Below are 13,583 nucleotides of genomic sequence, written 5' to 3' on the forward strand. Positions count from 1 at the left end.
GAATAGGAAGTACTTTAGACAATACACTTTCGACCTATGCTGTCCCGTCGGTTTGGTATACTGGCTATCGCAAGACTCTCTCCAGGAAAGAGTCACTCTGAGCTTTCTCTCCATGCCTCTGACTTTAGGGTGAGATCCAGAGACCGTTAGCACGTCTTCCCGAAGGAGCAGATGTTTCGGTTTACGGTGGAAGGGAAGCCGCAGCTGGACATTGCGCAACATCCTTGGCTCCACTTGTCCCTGCATGCTCTGTCGTTGCTGCTGCAGGGCTGAGTTGTTACCGGCCTGATTTTTAAACCATGCTGGTCCTGTAAACACGGGCTGAATGATCTCTTCTCCAAGATGCTCGTCCTGCTTGCTTTGAAGCGGCAGTCCTCAACCAGGGATGATGTTGTCCCCCAGAGGACGTTTGGCTGTGTCTGGAAACGTTTTTGGTTGTAATAACTGGTGTGCAAAGGCCGGGGCTGGTGCTAAACATCCTACTGTGCTCCGGCAGCCCTCCACCCTCACCCGTTACCTGGCCAGAGTGTCCCTGGAGCCCTGCCTTGGAGCCGCTGGCCCTCATCCTCTGGGCTTCCCCCTTCTCTGCCTGCTGTGTGATGAGCTTCTACTGAGTTGTGGGTATTTTGGAGTCTGGTTGGGTCTTTTGTAAATGCTGTCCAGGATTTCTCTTTCTTGCACGCACACGCACATGTGCATTTGTTTATTTGTTCACTCATCTGAAAGATCAGTTCCCTGTAGGGTTCTCTTCTCCCCAAGGCACCGGGACTTGGCTGATGTCTACTGCAGGAGGTGCCCCTGCTGTGGGCTCGTTCCACGGCAGCCTGGGTTCTGCTTGGCGCTGTTTGCTCAAAAATGTGTCATGCATGTCTCCCCTTGGTTTGCCCAAGGAGTGCCTCAGTCTGACCTTGCTTTGGGGGCTTCGGCCTAGTGGGCTTGCACGTGGGTTAGTTCAAGTAGCCCTTTTCCCTAAATAAGAATGGCTTCTAAATAAGAAGGGTCTTCCTAGATCCTTTACGTTTGAACTTGCCTGACTTTGAAACATTTGGAGGAAAAGAATTTGCAGTCAACTGTTCCGTCTACAAGACCTGAATCACCCAGATAGTTCCAGCCAACTTATTTCTGCTGGTTTAGTAAATATAACACAGCTGTAGGTGGAATATGCCTGACTTCTCTGGAAGCTGTTTTAACAGCAGGGAATGCAATACATTGACAAGTTGGACCAAACCAACTCGAAAGCAGCTTTCTCTTACAGGCATTAATTGTTCTGTGGTGGTGAATTACTATATGGTGATGCTAAACATATGCTCCTATTTTATATACAACTACGCCTTAAGCAGTGCCCACGGGCTCAATTTCATTTAAATCCTGTGAACAGTTTTCTAATAAAAAAATAAATAGCAACCTTCATTTTAATTCCAAACTGCAAATCAAACATTAGATGCGGCTTTCGGTTCATCTGTAGTTTTTTAAAGTTTATTTGTGAAAATCAGACACTTCCTTCCAAAATAATAGTGGGTTGGAAATCAAGTACAAAGTACAGGAAAGGTGAAGTCAAAAGAGAGATGGTGACCTGGCTCAACTGTGCTAAGCACGACAGGCTTGAGCCCCCAGGAAGGGGGGACAGCAGGCGCCACGGGCAGGGGCGCAGGGCCACGCGGGGAAGCCGCCGGGGTGGCCACGTCCCTCCGTCACGCTTCTGAGCGCATGTCCTCTTTTACCTGCTGCCTCTAGCATAGTGGATGCGTCATCACGTCGATGAGACGGCACACGTGGCAGCTGTGACCTGCTGTACACATGGAAGGGTCACCCTTGAATATTGAGATTTCCAAAATGGGCTGTTCAGTTGTGTTTATCAGCACTTTCCGGGGGAGGCCAAGGGTGGGGAGCAGCTTTGTGCAGAAATGAACTTGCAGGCAGCTAGGAGGGTGGGCTGCCCGCGAAAGGAGCCTGCTCTTCAGCGGGCTTCCAAAGTGGTGGGGGGTGCCAGACCCAGCAGCTGGCAGCTCTCCCGCCCCAGGGAGCCCTCAGCTGCCCTCCTAGCCCAGAGGCAAGCGCCCCCGGTGAGAAGCCTTGGGGGCGCCTAGTCACCCTGCTGCCCTGCACGTGCCCAGCGGCAGATGGTTCCCAGCGCCAGGAGAGCTGCACAAACTCAAGCTGTCACCTCCCCATCGGCTAAGGCCCATCTGAGCACTTCTCACCCGTGGCCAGAAGCACAATTTGGTGGCTTCAGGCCTGGGACAAAGCCCCTCTAATGGTTTGCAAAGAGGCAGGTGTTTCTGCAAATGGGCTGAAATGTGTTCTCTGGTGTCTGCCAAAAACGCACGCAGGGCTGGAACTGCCCACCTTCCCGTCCTCTTCCAGGTAGCGCAGTGTCTTCTTTTCAGATCACATTGGTCTCCAGGCTCCGCAGTTCTAAAGGGAAACAATGAAGAGCTTTTGGCTTGGAATTTTGCAAAGCTGTCATGGGACGTCCCTCCCTTAGGGGCTTCAGCACCGAGCCCCTGCCCAAGGGCTGCGTGTGGACAGGGGCCGGGCAGCCCTCCGGTACTGGGCGCCCTGGGCCGGCGTCCCCATCTGCAGGTGGGAAGTACATCCGGCTAGTGCAGGGGCGCAGTGGCCGCCTGGTTTGCACGAGTCCCCATAAATGACGACGGCGCAGGCCGCGGCTGGCGTCAGTTATGGTCATCCAGAGGACGGCATGTCTCAGGGCTGACAGGGACTTGGTGCCAGCCCTCTCACCTGTGTTGGCAGGGAGACTCTCCCAAACCCCCCCAGCATCTGGAAACTTGCACCGAAGGGCCACCGGGGGAGCATTTCTCCGTCTCACTTGAAGCCGGGCACGAAAAGGGCCCGGGAGGTGAGCAGGTGCAGAAGAAGGTGACGGGGCCCAGGGCGTGCCTGGAAAGCCAATGTCTCCCTTCATGGGTGTGCCGTTCGAGGTCAGCTCTGCTCACAGTCAGACTCCAAAAGATGGAATAGAAAGAGTGGCTGGTGGGTGGATTCTGGGACTGTGGCGGCGAAGGCAGAGGCGTGGAGGCCAAGGGCGTCAGGCCGGGGGCCCTGCCCGTGCCAGGGGGCAGAGCAGACCCTGTGCCCGCTCCTTCCTGCAGGAGCCTGCGCCCCGTCCCCAGGCCTATGTGCCCAGCATGGCCTTGCGCCCCGGTGCCCTGCGCCCCAGTGCCCTGCGCCCCTCGAGCCCCGCGCCGCCCACCTCTGCCCCAGCGTCCCCGTGGCCCTCCCCGCCCTCCCCGTCTGCCCGGCGCCCCTGCAGCTGCACCTCCCGGAGCTGGGCCCGGCCTCCCCTCCGCCCACGTCCCGCTCCCTCCCTGCGTGGGGATGGCGCCTCCCTGGTGGCTGCGTCCCTCTGTGCCAGCGAGCCGCACGTTTCTGTCTTTACCTGCCTTGGACTTCACACCTGCTGACCCTAATCCAAAGCATCTCCTGTGCGCCTTGAACTCAGAAACGCCTCGACCTTGGACGTCTGCCCCTTCCTGAAGGCCTGCACCCCCTTTTTCTCCCCAGCTCCGGGTCCCCATGTCGAATCACATGGACTGTCCACTCGAACGCCCAGCCCATCCGTTCTTCCCTGCGCCTGTTCCTGGGACACGCCCCTGGGCTGGTGTTTGACAGGTGTCTCGTCTTTGGTTTGAGTACGACCCTCCTGGCTCTCCCGGCCCCCCTGCGCCTCTGCCCCGGGTCTCACTCCTGGGATGGGACTAAGATTCTTGTCATCTTCAGGATCTAATTCTGATACCACCTCTTCCAGGAAGCAGCCCCTGGTTGCCTTATCAAAATAAGTGTTCGTCCTCTCAGCATACAAAAAAACGTGACACTCAAACCTCATAAACCTCCACCTCCTCTTTCTCTTACTCACTCGTTTCTGCTCGTCCTAGCCCGAGACACCTCCCTTTTTTGATTGCTCTTTTGGGGTGGGGTAAGTTTAAAGAGGGAGAAGGCCGTGGAGAGGGTGATGTGCCCTGTTACCCCGGGCCCCGTCACCAGCCCCTCTCGCAGGGCGACTTCTCGGGGGAGCGTAAGACGTGGTGGGAGGTGGCGCGGAGGGGGTTTGCGTGCCACGTGTATTCGTGAATGTAATTTGGAATTAAGGCTGGCATTTGGGGAGCAGTAAACATCAACTGTGTATAACCGTATAAAGTTGTCAGATAATGCAAGGTTAAGAAAACGCAATGGGAACGCATGTTACAAACATCCTCTTGTCCATGTGCCTCCTAACCTACCAAAAAGTTGACGGCAAGACTTGTCTCCAACCATAAGACGCCCTGGGAACCACAGCGGCGCCAACGGCAGCCCACGCAGACCCGCCCCGGGTGTGGGCACGTTCCGTGGCGGATGCGAGCTGCTCTGTTGTGTTCACAGTGTTGTCACTACGTTCAGTGATCCCGTCGCATTCCTCCTGTGGCACAGTTTCCTGGGAGTAGAAGCAGAGAGGCCTGCGCCTCTTAGGGCCTCCCTGTTTCGCTCCTGCGCAGCGATGGCGCTCCTTTCGTGGTGGAGCGCGCTGGAGAGCCGGGATGGCGCAGCGCAGATTACTGCGGTGGCGCCGGGCCGCCATTGTGTGGTCCTCAGGGAGCGCCGTTTTCCAGGGCTGTTCACTGATGACAGGTAACGTTGGAATCTGCTATCCCCTTAAAGAAATAGTTTGTTCCTTGACTGTTGGGGAAAGTTGTAAGCCAATCGCCTAAATGCAAATCCACTTGAAAACAATACATTAAAGGTGAAAGTGCAATTTCTTCGTTTCCTGCATATGCCTGTTTAAGACTGGTGGTTTTAGGAAATAGATTCTACTGTCCCCACTTTGAAGAGATTTATAAATACAATGTAGACAACCATCACATAGGGGTTCTTAGCCTTTTTTGCTCCATGGACCCCTTTGCCAGGCAGGTGAAAACCGCGGACCCCTTACTAAGTCCACACTATACTGCGTATAATTTAATAAGTCTATCACACCTGCACCTACACGGCCCCACAAGACTGTGTTTTTGAATTCCAGTTCAAGCTTGCGGACCCCTGTTTAAGAACCCCTTCTGTGGAGATTGTGGAGGTGCTGCAGCCTTTGGAGTGGACAGTCTGAAACTGAAGATTTCTGATGTGCTTCAGGAGATAAAACCTTAACAAAACATTTCTGGGCAGTTGTCCTTAAACTCTGCACTAATGAAGAGCTATGGAAAAGTAACGAGCAATCATGTCTGAAAATAAAAATGCGCTTCAGCTGCTCGAAGCAATTCTTTTCCTTAGATCAAAGGCCTCCTCTGAAATTATTAGCTTAATAACCTTAAAGACAAAAAATGAGTACAAGAGAATAGTTTAATTCAGCCTAAAGAAGGCACCAAAAATCCTGAATTAAGGACTCCTAAAGTTTTTCCTACTGCATGCCTTTAAATAAAATCTGCCAGTAGTCACCCTAATAGTTTCCTTGTTCCTTACACCTGCTTGTGCTGTTCAGGACAAAAAAAAGTTCCAATAAGAACTGCAAGACTCAGCATGACTAATTATAAATTCTGTTAGCAGATTCCCCCACGTGAGGACGGGAATCACATTAGCCCCACCCACTTATACCCTTCACTTAGAGCTGAGAAAACGCCAGCCAAGGAGGGAGCCAGTGGCCGCCCAGAGCCAGCGCCTGTCTCCAGGGGCTTCTCAGAAGGCGAGGGCGGGCCTGGCCGTTTCTGGAAAAGACGCGCTTCTGTTGAGGTTATTAGGCTGTCGGATTCTTTTTTTAAAAAAAAAACTTCATTTTTTTTATTTTCAAGAAGAGTACATGTTCTGCTTTAATGTGTCCAGGTGTATCCTAAAGTTTTTTTTTTAAAATTAAGACATAAGTCATTGCATATAAATATACATAAAGTGGGTACATTATTCCTTATCTGCAGTTCTGAAATCCATATAGCTGTACCAACTACGTTTTTTAGTGATTTGAACAAAATGGTTTTTTTTAATCACTGTTCTTCTCGGTTGCTGGATATCGTGAAATGCCTTGGTAAAACATGGGGATTTATTAATTTTCGAGCTTACAGTTTTGAGGCTGTGAAAGCGTCCAAGGCCTCATCAGGCGACACTTTCTTCCTAAAGACCAGCTGCCCGCGACCCTGGGCTCCTGTGCCACAGGGCACGGCAGGGCGGCCTCTGCTGGGCGCCCCTCCTCGTCCGGCTCCGCTGCTGCAGCTTCTTGTTCTCGTGGCTCTCTCTCTCTTCATCTGAATTTCATTCTTTCATAAAGGACTCCTGTAAAAGGATAAGGACCCACCCAGGGCCATGCCCTAACTGACGTGACCTGGTCAAAAGGTCCTACTGACCATGTGCTCACACTGGCACAGTGGAGGAGCTTGAAGAACATAATTTTCGGGGGTCCCTACAGCCTCAGACCATCACAATCACTGTCCCTTTCATCTTGTTTGTTTCCAAAGAGTCACACATGTTCCATTAATGCTCTTTGAATTCTTGAGTTTAGATCATTCAGAAGAGTAAGCAGGGAAAGATGGTTCATCACAAGAGACTGGTTTTCATTTCTGTGAAATGACTGCACCATATTTGGAATCTTCGTGAAACAGTCCCTGTTTCAAAGCCGCACATTTCCATTGTTTCCCCACATTCTAATGTATTATTCATACCCTCTGATGTGCTTTCACTTTGTGGGGAAAAAGAAACTCACTTGGATTTTTCATCTGTCTTGCTCTGCCTTTTCTTTCGAAGCAGCAGCTTCTCTGGTATGGATGTGGTAAAACTAGGTGCTGGTGGACTTTGTAGTTTGCTGCTCAGTCTAGAGGACTGAGCCCACGGGAAGAGAAGCATCTGGCTCCTGCTTCTGCGCAGACTGTGGAAACGGTGGATATTTATTTTCAATTGCTGTGTAACATGATGCCCCAAGTGTAGCAGCTTAAAACAGCACAAACTGATGATCGTTGTTTCGTGGGTCAGGAGCCGGGGCTCGGGTTGGCCAGGGCCCCTGCTCAGCGTCTCACAAGGCTGCAGCCAGGTACTGGCCGTGGCTGCCCGCTCACCTGGGCTTGGGGTCCTTCTCCCAGCTCCGTCATTTCATAGCAGAAGTTACTTCCTTGTGGTTATGAGAGAGATGGCCGGAGGTCTCTCCTGCCCTTGGGCCCTTGCCACGTGGCCCCCTCCAGATGCCCCGGTCCACTTGGAATCTCCGACTTCCTCTGTCTCTGACCCCAGAGTTAGCCGACTCGCCTGATGAGGTCAGGCCCACCCGGGTAATTTCCCTTTGACTCCCTTGCCGTCCACTGATGAGTAACTTTAATTATTTCTACTGGAGCAGTACCCCAGCATCTTCACAGGTCCCTCCTCACCCGAGGCAGGGGATCGTCCAGGGCAGGTGTCCAGAGGCTGGGGATCTTGGGGCCAGCTTCGACGTCTGCTACCACGGGGTGGCTCCTTTCCTTAGGAGGCATAATTATGTGGGGAAATGAAATCGTGAATTTGAAGCCGTGTTTCATTCCCTAAAATGGCTGTCAACAAGCCCGCAGCCCAGAGTATGGTTACCGTTTTAAATCTCGCCACTTGAAAAGCAAAAAACAAAACAAAGCTGGGGCTCCTGGAGGGGTGCCGGCCCTTCCCCGGCGAGGGTTAGGAGGAGGTGTTTGCAGGGAGCGGGGGGCCCTGGGGACCCCTGGGGCTTTCCCACTGGAGGAAGGTTTGCACCCTTCCGCCCTGTTCATGAGGCACAGCAACCCTGGGGCGGCGAGGGCGGCCCCCGCAGCTTACCACCGCCTGTAACCCCAGCGAGAGGGTGGTTGCGAGTCCAGGGCGCAGGACTGCCCCGGGGGCCTCCCTGTCTCTTGCTGTGGAGCCCTCGGAGCCAGAGCCAGGCGGGCGGGCGCGGCCGCAGTCCTCGCAGGGAAAGGTGGGCGTGAGCAAGGGAAGCTGCGCGTGGGGGGCAGGCGTGGGCGGGCAGGCGTGGGCGGCGGAGTGCGCCCGAGCCCCGCCTGCACTCGCAGGGGACGCCTGGGTCCACGGCCCTTCCCCAGCCCGCTGGGGGAGCCCACTGAGCAGGCCCTGCGCCCACCTGCCCCGCCGCCCGCGGGTCTCCACGTGCCCATACCCCACCCAGCACCCACACGGTCACTTCAGTGTCCACACTCCACCTCGGCGTCCACACTCTGCGTCGGTGTCCACGCCACGTTGGTGTCCACACTCCCAGCAGCGCCGGGCTCGGGGGTCCTCCACGGTTCCCAGGCGCATCCAGGGCTCCCTGGCCGAGGCCTCAGGACCCTCCCCGTCGTGGGTGCCCTAGCGCTCTGGTGCGGAGGGCAAGCGGGTGACACCGACTGTTCACAGGGACCTAACGGCTGACTGCGCTGCCAGAGCAGCCCGGGAGGCCGCGCTCTCCACGCGCCTCCTTCCCACCCTTCCCCTGCATCTTCCTCCTTCCTTCCTCCTCTTCCTCTCGCCCACTCCTCCCCTCCCTTCCTTCCCCTCCCCTCCGCTTCTTCCCTTCTTCCCTCCTCCCCCACCTCTCCTATTACTTCCACTCAGCCCTTCTCCCCCTTCTCCCCCTCCCCTCCCCCTCCCCCTCCCCTCCCCTTCCCCCTCCCCTCCTCTCTCCTCCCCCCTCCCCTCCCCCCCCTGCCTCGCTGCTCCTTCCCAGGGTGAGTCCTTCCTGGGCTGAGCCCCCAGCCCCACAGCCTGTGCGTCTGCTCGTTGGCATGCGCCGCCCTCCTCCGTGGCAGGGTCGTTGATCCTTGTGGAAACTCTTCTGAAGCCTTCCAGCTTCCTTTGTACTTCTGTAGGAACCCCACACGTGGTGGTGATAAGGACTGAGACGCCCTCCCTTCTGATGACGTGAAGGCAAGGCCTGACCTTCGCTTTCATCCAGCAACACCAAGGTTCTCCATCTCGGCTCTGAGACCGGAGGCGGCGCTGTCGCCGTGCCCGCAGGCGGCCCCGCGGTGGCCTTTCCGTGCCCTGCCGTGAGGCCGCCGGCTTCGGGGATGGCTGGAGGTGGCCTTGGGGCGGCCAGCGGGGCCCTCTGTCCTGGTGGCTGCAGTAGCCAGCAGGCCGCAGGACTCGTCACAGCCGGGAAGCCGCTGCCGAGAAGCCTCTGCTCCTGGCGGGGGCCACGCTGGGGGCTCGGTTCTAGGGCCCCCCAAAGTGCTGCCTCTTGCCTTAAGCCTTGCCTCGTTTGGTTTTGAGGACAGAGGCTGTGTCTAGTTGACCCCTTCCCCTGCAGCACCCAAAACTGACCTGCATGCAACTGTGGGGCAGCTCTTGACCTAGGGGCACACGAGAAAGCAGGGCCGGAAGGTGCTCTGGCTCTCCCAGCAGCCGGCAGCTGGTTTCTGGGGGCTCTTAAGCTTGCCAAGGCCTCCCTCAAATCCAGACTGGAATCAAGTGCATGCAAAGCTGTGCGGGCAGCTTCCAGCTCCCAGACCCTCCGTCTCCTTGTCCAGCGCTCAGGAATCAGGCAGACGTGTTTGGCACGGTCCAGCTTGAGATCCGAACTCGCCGCCCAAATGCTTGCTTTTGTGTAGGGTGGGGAGACCAGTGAGCAGGTGACGGTTAAAGCGAAATGTGTTTTTATGCTTGTTTTCTCTATCAATATCACCCAGAGTGTGTCCTGATGCTCCCTTTTATAGCATGTTGAGATAAATTCATGTCCCTTCACTTATTTAAATATGGACAAAACTGCCCTCAAGGAACTCTAAAAAAAGTCCTCTTTAGATGAATCAGCATGTTTTTCCTAAGTAAAAAATAATCTGAAGAAACCTGCAAATAATGTCTTCATCTAACTAGCTATGCATAGTAACTAATGGGTCCAAACAAGATCTTCATCTGAACATCTGTGGACAGTAACTGGTGGGCTCTGAAGGCTGTTTTTGCGTTGTGTAAGCGGTGGTACCGTTTAATCTTAAATGATGCTGCGAGGATGAATCCGTGATGATTTCCCTTCCGCAGATGAGGGCAGGGAGGTAGAAGAGGGGTTTGCCAGATGGTGGAGCCAGAATCAAACAAGACCCCACCCGGTATTCCTGACTGCCTGCAGACTCTCCCGCTAGCCCGCTGGCTTAGCTCCCGTTCCGCAGAGCTAAGGGGTCTTGATAAAGGCTGTTTTTTTATGGTGGTAAAATGCATATGACACAGCCTTTACCATTGCACCCATTTCAAAGGATCCAGCCCAGTGGCGTTTCATACGTTCACAAGCCTGGGCACCCATCTCCCGCATTTCGTTCCGGAACATTTTCCTCATCCCCCAGGACTGAAATCCTGCCCCCGTGAAGCAATTCCACCCTAGTTCCCCTCCGCCCCATTCCTGGCAAGCAGTATCTCCTTTCTGTCTGTATTTTCCTTTGATTTATTTCATATGCCATCAGTCCTCGGTATTTGCAGTTTCTATGTTTGCAAATTCTCCTAGGCCCTAAAATCTGCTTGTGACCCGCACATCGGCGCCTGCGGTGCTTGCCCAGCATTCGGGGACACACGCGTGGCAGGGCATAGTGGCGGCGCCGGCTCGCCCTTGCGGCACAGAGCTGCGCGAGGGGCTGCCTTCACGCTGCTCCGGCTCTCCTCCTATAACCAGTGGCCTCTTCCCGGTGTGTTTAAGACCATGTTGTTTGCACTTTCGAGGTTCTTTTTGTTGGTGATGTCACTGTTCAAAATGCCCCCCAAGTGTAGCGCTGTGTCATGGACCCCAGGCTGTGCCGCGCCTCAAGGAGAAACCCCGCGTCAGGTCAGCCTTGCCGGGCGTGTGTCACGGCGCTTGGCCGGGAGTCAGCGTTGGTAAGTGACACAGTGAATAAAGTCTTTGAAGAGAAGTACGGATAAAGCAAGGGCATGTTTTGTTTTATTTATTATTTTAAAAGATTTATTTATTTCTCTCCCCTTCCCCCCCGTTGTCTGCTCTCTGTGTCCATTCGTTGTGTGTTCTTCTGCATCCATTTGCATTGTCCGGTGGCACTGGACACTGCATCTCTTTTTTGTTGCATCATCTTGCTACGTCAACTCTCCATGTGTGCGGCGCCATTCCTGGGCAGGCTGCACTTTCTTTCGCACTGGGCAGCTCTCCTTATGGGGCACACTCCTTGCCCGTGGGGCTCCCCTATGCGGGGACACCCCTGGATGGCACCGCACTCCTTGCGTGCATCAGCACTGCACATAGGCCAGCTCCACACGGGTCAAGGAGGCCCGGGGTTTGAACCCTGGACCCTCCATATGGTAGACGGACGCTCTATCAGTTGAGCTAGATCTGCATCCCGCCAGGTACATATTGATCTTTTGACAACATGTTGTGACCAGGCCCTGCAGGACACAATGGCGTGTCTGCCTGGAGCAGGGTTCAGTGTCCACTAATCCCACGTTCGCAGTGACTTTAGAGACATCCCTCCTGCCAGTGACGAGGGTCTGCTGGAGATGAAGTCGTGCCCCACGCGGCCTGGAGACGGGCTTCCTTATTTTAAAGAAACCTGTGTGGGATGAGAACCTTCAGCATGCACAGAAGCAGGAGGAATTGTTACATGAGCTCCTCGGGCCCACCCCTGGGTGTGATGATCGCCAGCCGTTTGCCAGCCTCATTAATGAGAATCTCTTTCCCAGGGAAGAAAAGAGTTTCGTGAACCGATACTGGAAAGAGATCCGCGTGGGAGACTTTGTCCGCCTTCGCTGCAACGAAATCATCCCCGCCGACATCCTCCTGCTCTCGTCCAGCGACCCCGACGGCCTGTGCCACATCGAGACCGCCAACCTGGACGGCGAGACCAACCTGAAGCGGAGGCAGGTGGTCCGCGGCTTCTCGGAGCTCGTAAGTGACCGCGGCCCCGGCGCCACGCCCGCGCCCGCACCTTCCCATGCCGGCCCTTCTGGGGTTCAGGACAGGTCCCCCCAGCCAGGCCCCCGGGCCACCTTTCCTATCTCGACAGTGCTACTGCACGGGTTCAGTGCGTAGAGGTCAGTGCCTCAGCACCTGATACCGTATCCCTAAGGCGACCCCTCACCCCGGCCCTAACCCTCGTGCCATCCCACTCTGTTTCTGAAAATAAGCAGTGGGTTGACGTCCACGGGGGTCCTGACGTGTCCCACGCTTGGCAGGTGCCACTGTGGGAGACGGAGCTCAGGTTTTTAAAATTCCCGTTTCCGCTTGGCGTTCTCGAGTTTCCCAGAAGGGTACTGGGACGGTACTGACCACCAGAAGACCGTTGGTGTTTGCTGAGCTGGCCCCTCAGTTCGCTAAGTAGCAGCTTAGCAGGACGTGACTGGCCGTTCCGGGCGCCGCAGCCCAGGGAGGCCGTCTCCTCCGGGCAGCCCTCGCTTGGGCCTCGGGGTTCTGTGACCGTGCCGCCCGAGCACGCCAGCTGCACAGCGATACCGGGAGGGGAGACCCGGCCCGTTGGCTCGCTGCTCCCAGCCTGGCCCCGCGGCCGGGAGGCTCGGGCTCCAGCAGGGTGCGCGTCAGGAGTGCGAGTCAGGTGCCGTCCTCCCGCTGCCCAGGTCTGCAGAGGGTGTGGATGTGCCGGCTGCAGGTGGAATGACGGTACCAGGGCCCTCTCGGGTCAGGACTAGCCCAGGAGGAAACGGCCAAGGCGCGAGCCTGCTCGTAACCGCACCCCGTCCCGGGTTGTGCTGAGTCACGCCTTGGCGTGGTGCCATCAGCCTCGATGGAAGGATGCGCTCAGAAGTGGCCCGGGGACAGGGGATTTCCTCGCCTTGGCCGCACAGCGCTCTTGCTGTGATTTCCTGCGGGGAAAGTTTTCCCAGTCCTCGGTGCTAGAACCAGACAGGCTTCCCTGGGGAGGTGACTTGGTTTTGTAGCGTGTGGATCTCAGACGAGCCCTGCCAGCGTTCTGGCGGGACAGTTCTCTGAACAGACTTGTCGGGGGGGTGACTGTGCCTGCCCCCCACTCGTGAAGGGTGGTAGCCATTCACGCTCCATTTCCCTGACAACCGAAGATGCCTCTGTGTACCCCTAGAGGCCAGGCTCATTCTGTGTGCCGCGACTCTCCCGCTGTGCCGCGGCTGGTGGACGTGGCTGAGCCTGCGGTCCCTGCTCCGCCTGCGAGGCATCTACTGCGTGCTGCTTTCCCCCCGTTTTTCTTTCTACCATGATTGCTTCCTTGAGTTTTTTAGCCTTCTTTCAGACCAAGTATATTTGTGTAAGCTACCCAAGTCTTTCTCAGAATGATGCAAAGCATACATTAAAATTAGAATTTTATCTAAGACTGGAGTGTTCCCATCCTGGGTGAGGAGAGCAGGGGGACGTGGTTGAGTCCCAGGGCTGGCAGTCTTCGACATAATCAGTGTGGTCGGCCTTGGGGGTGCCCCCTGCACCCCTTGCACAACATGCCTGCGTGCTTCTCAGCCACAGGCCCGGGCTCCCTCCCGCTCACACCAGCCCTACCTAAGCCTCTCAAGAACCCTGGCATCTGGAATTCCCAAATCCTCTCCAGGGGAACACTGTATGAACTGGCGCTGAAATCAGCACATGGGCAGGGGGCGTCTGCTTTCTCCGTTCAACCAGCTTAGCCTGGAGTTGAGGAGTGGATGGGGCAAACAGGCTCATACTCAGCCCTCCTGGAAGAGCCCTGAGTTTGCAGAATGACAGGTGTTACTATAAA

At 55.7% G+C, this 13,583-nt stretch overlaps 1 protein-coding gene across 1 annotated transcript in view; it reads left to right on the forward strand.

Annotated features, from left to right (window-relative positions):
• The window catches only part of ATP10A (ATPase phospholipid transporting 10A (putative)), a 178,680-nt gene that overhangs the window by 66,884 nt on the left and 98,213 nt on the right, over positions 1 to 13,583 (forward strand). The window contains 1 exon segment of the mRNA XM_058294818.2: positions 11,569 to 11,773. Within this exon segment, the coding sequence (XP_058150801.1) occupies positions 11,569 to 11,773 (205 nt within the window).

This window comes from Dasypus novemcinctus, chromosome 3 (assembly GCF_030445035.2).
Source record: "Dasypus novemcinctus isolate mDasNov1 chromosome 3, mDasNov1.1.hap2, whole genome shotgun sequence".
NCBI classification, from domain to species: Eukaryota; Metazoa; Chordata; class Mammalia; order Cingulata; family Dasypodidae; genus Dasypus; species Dasypus novemcinctus.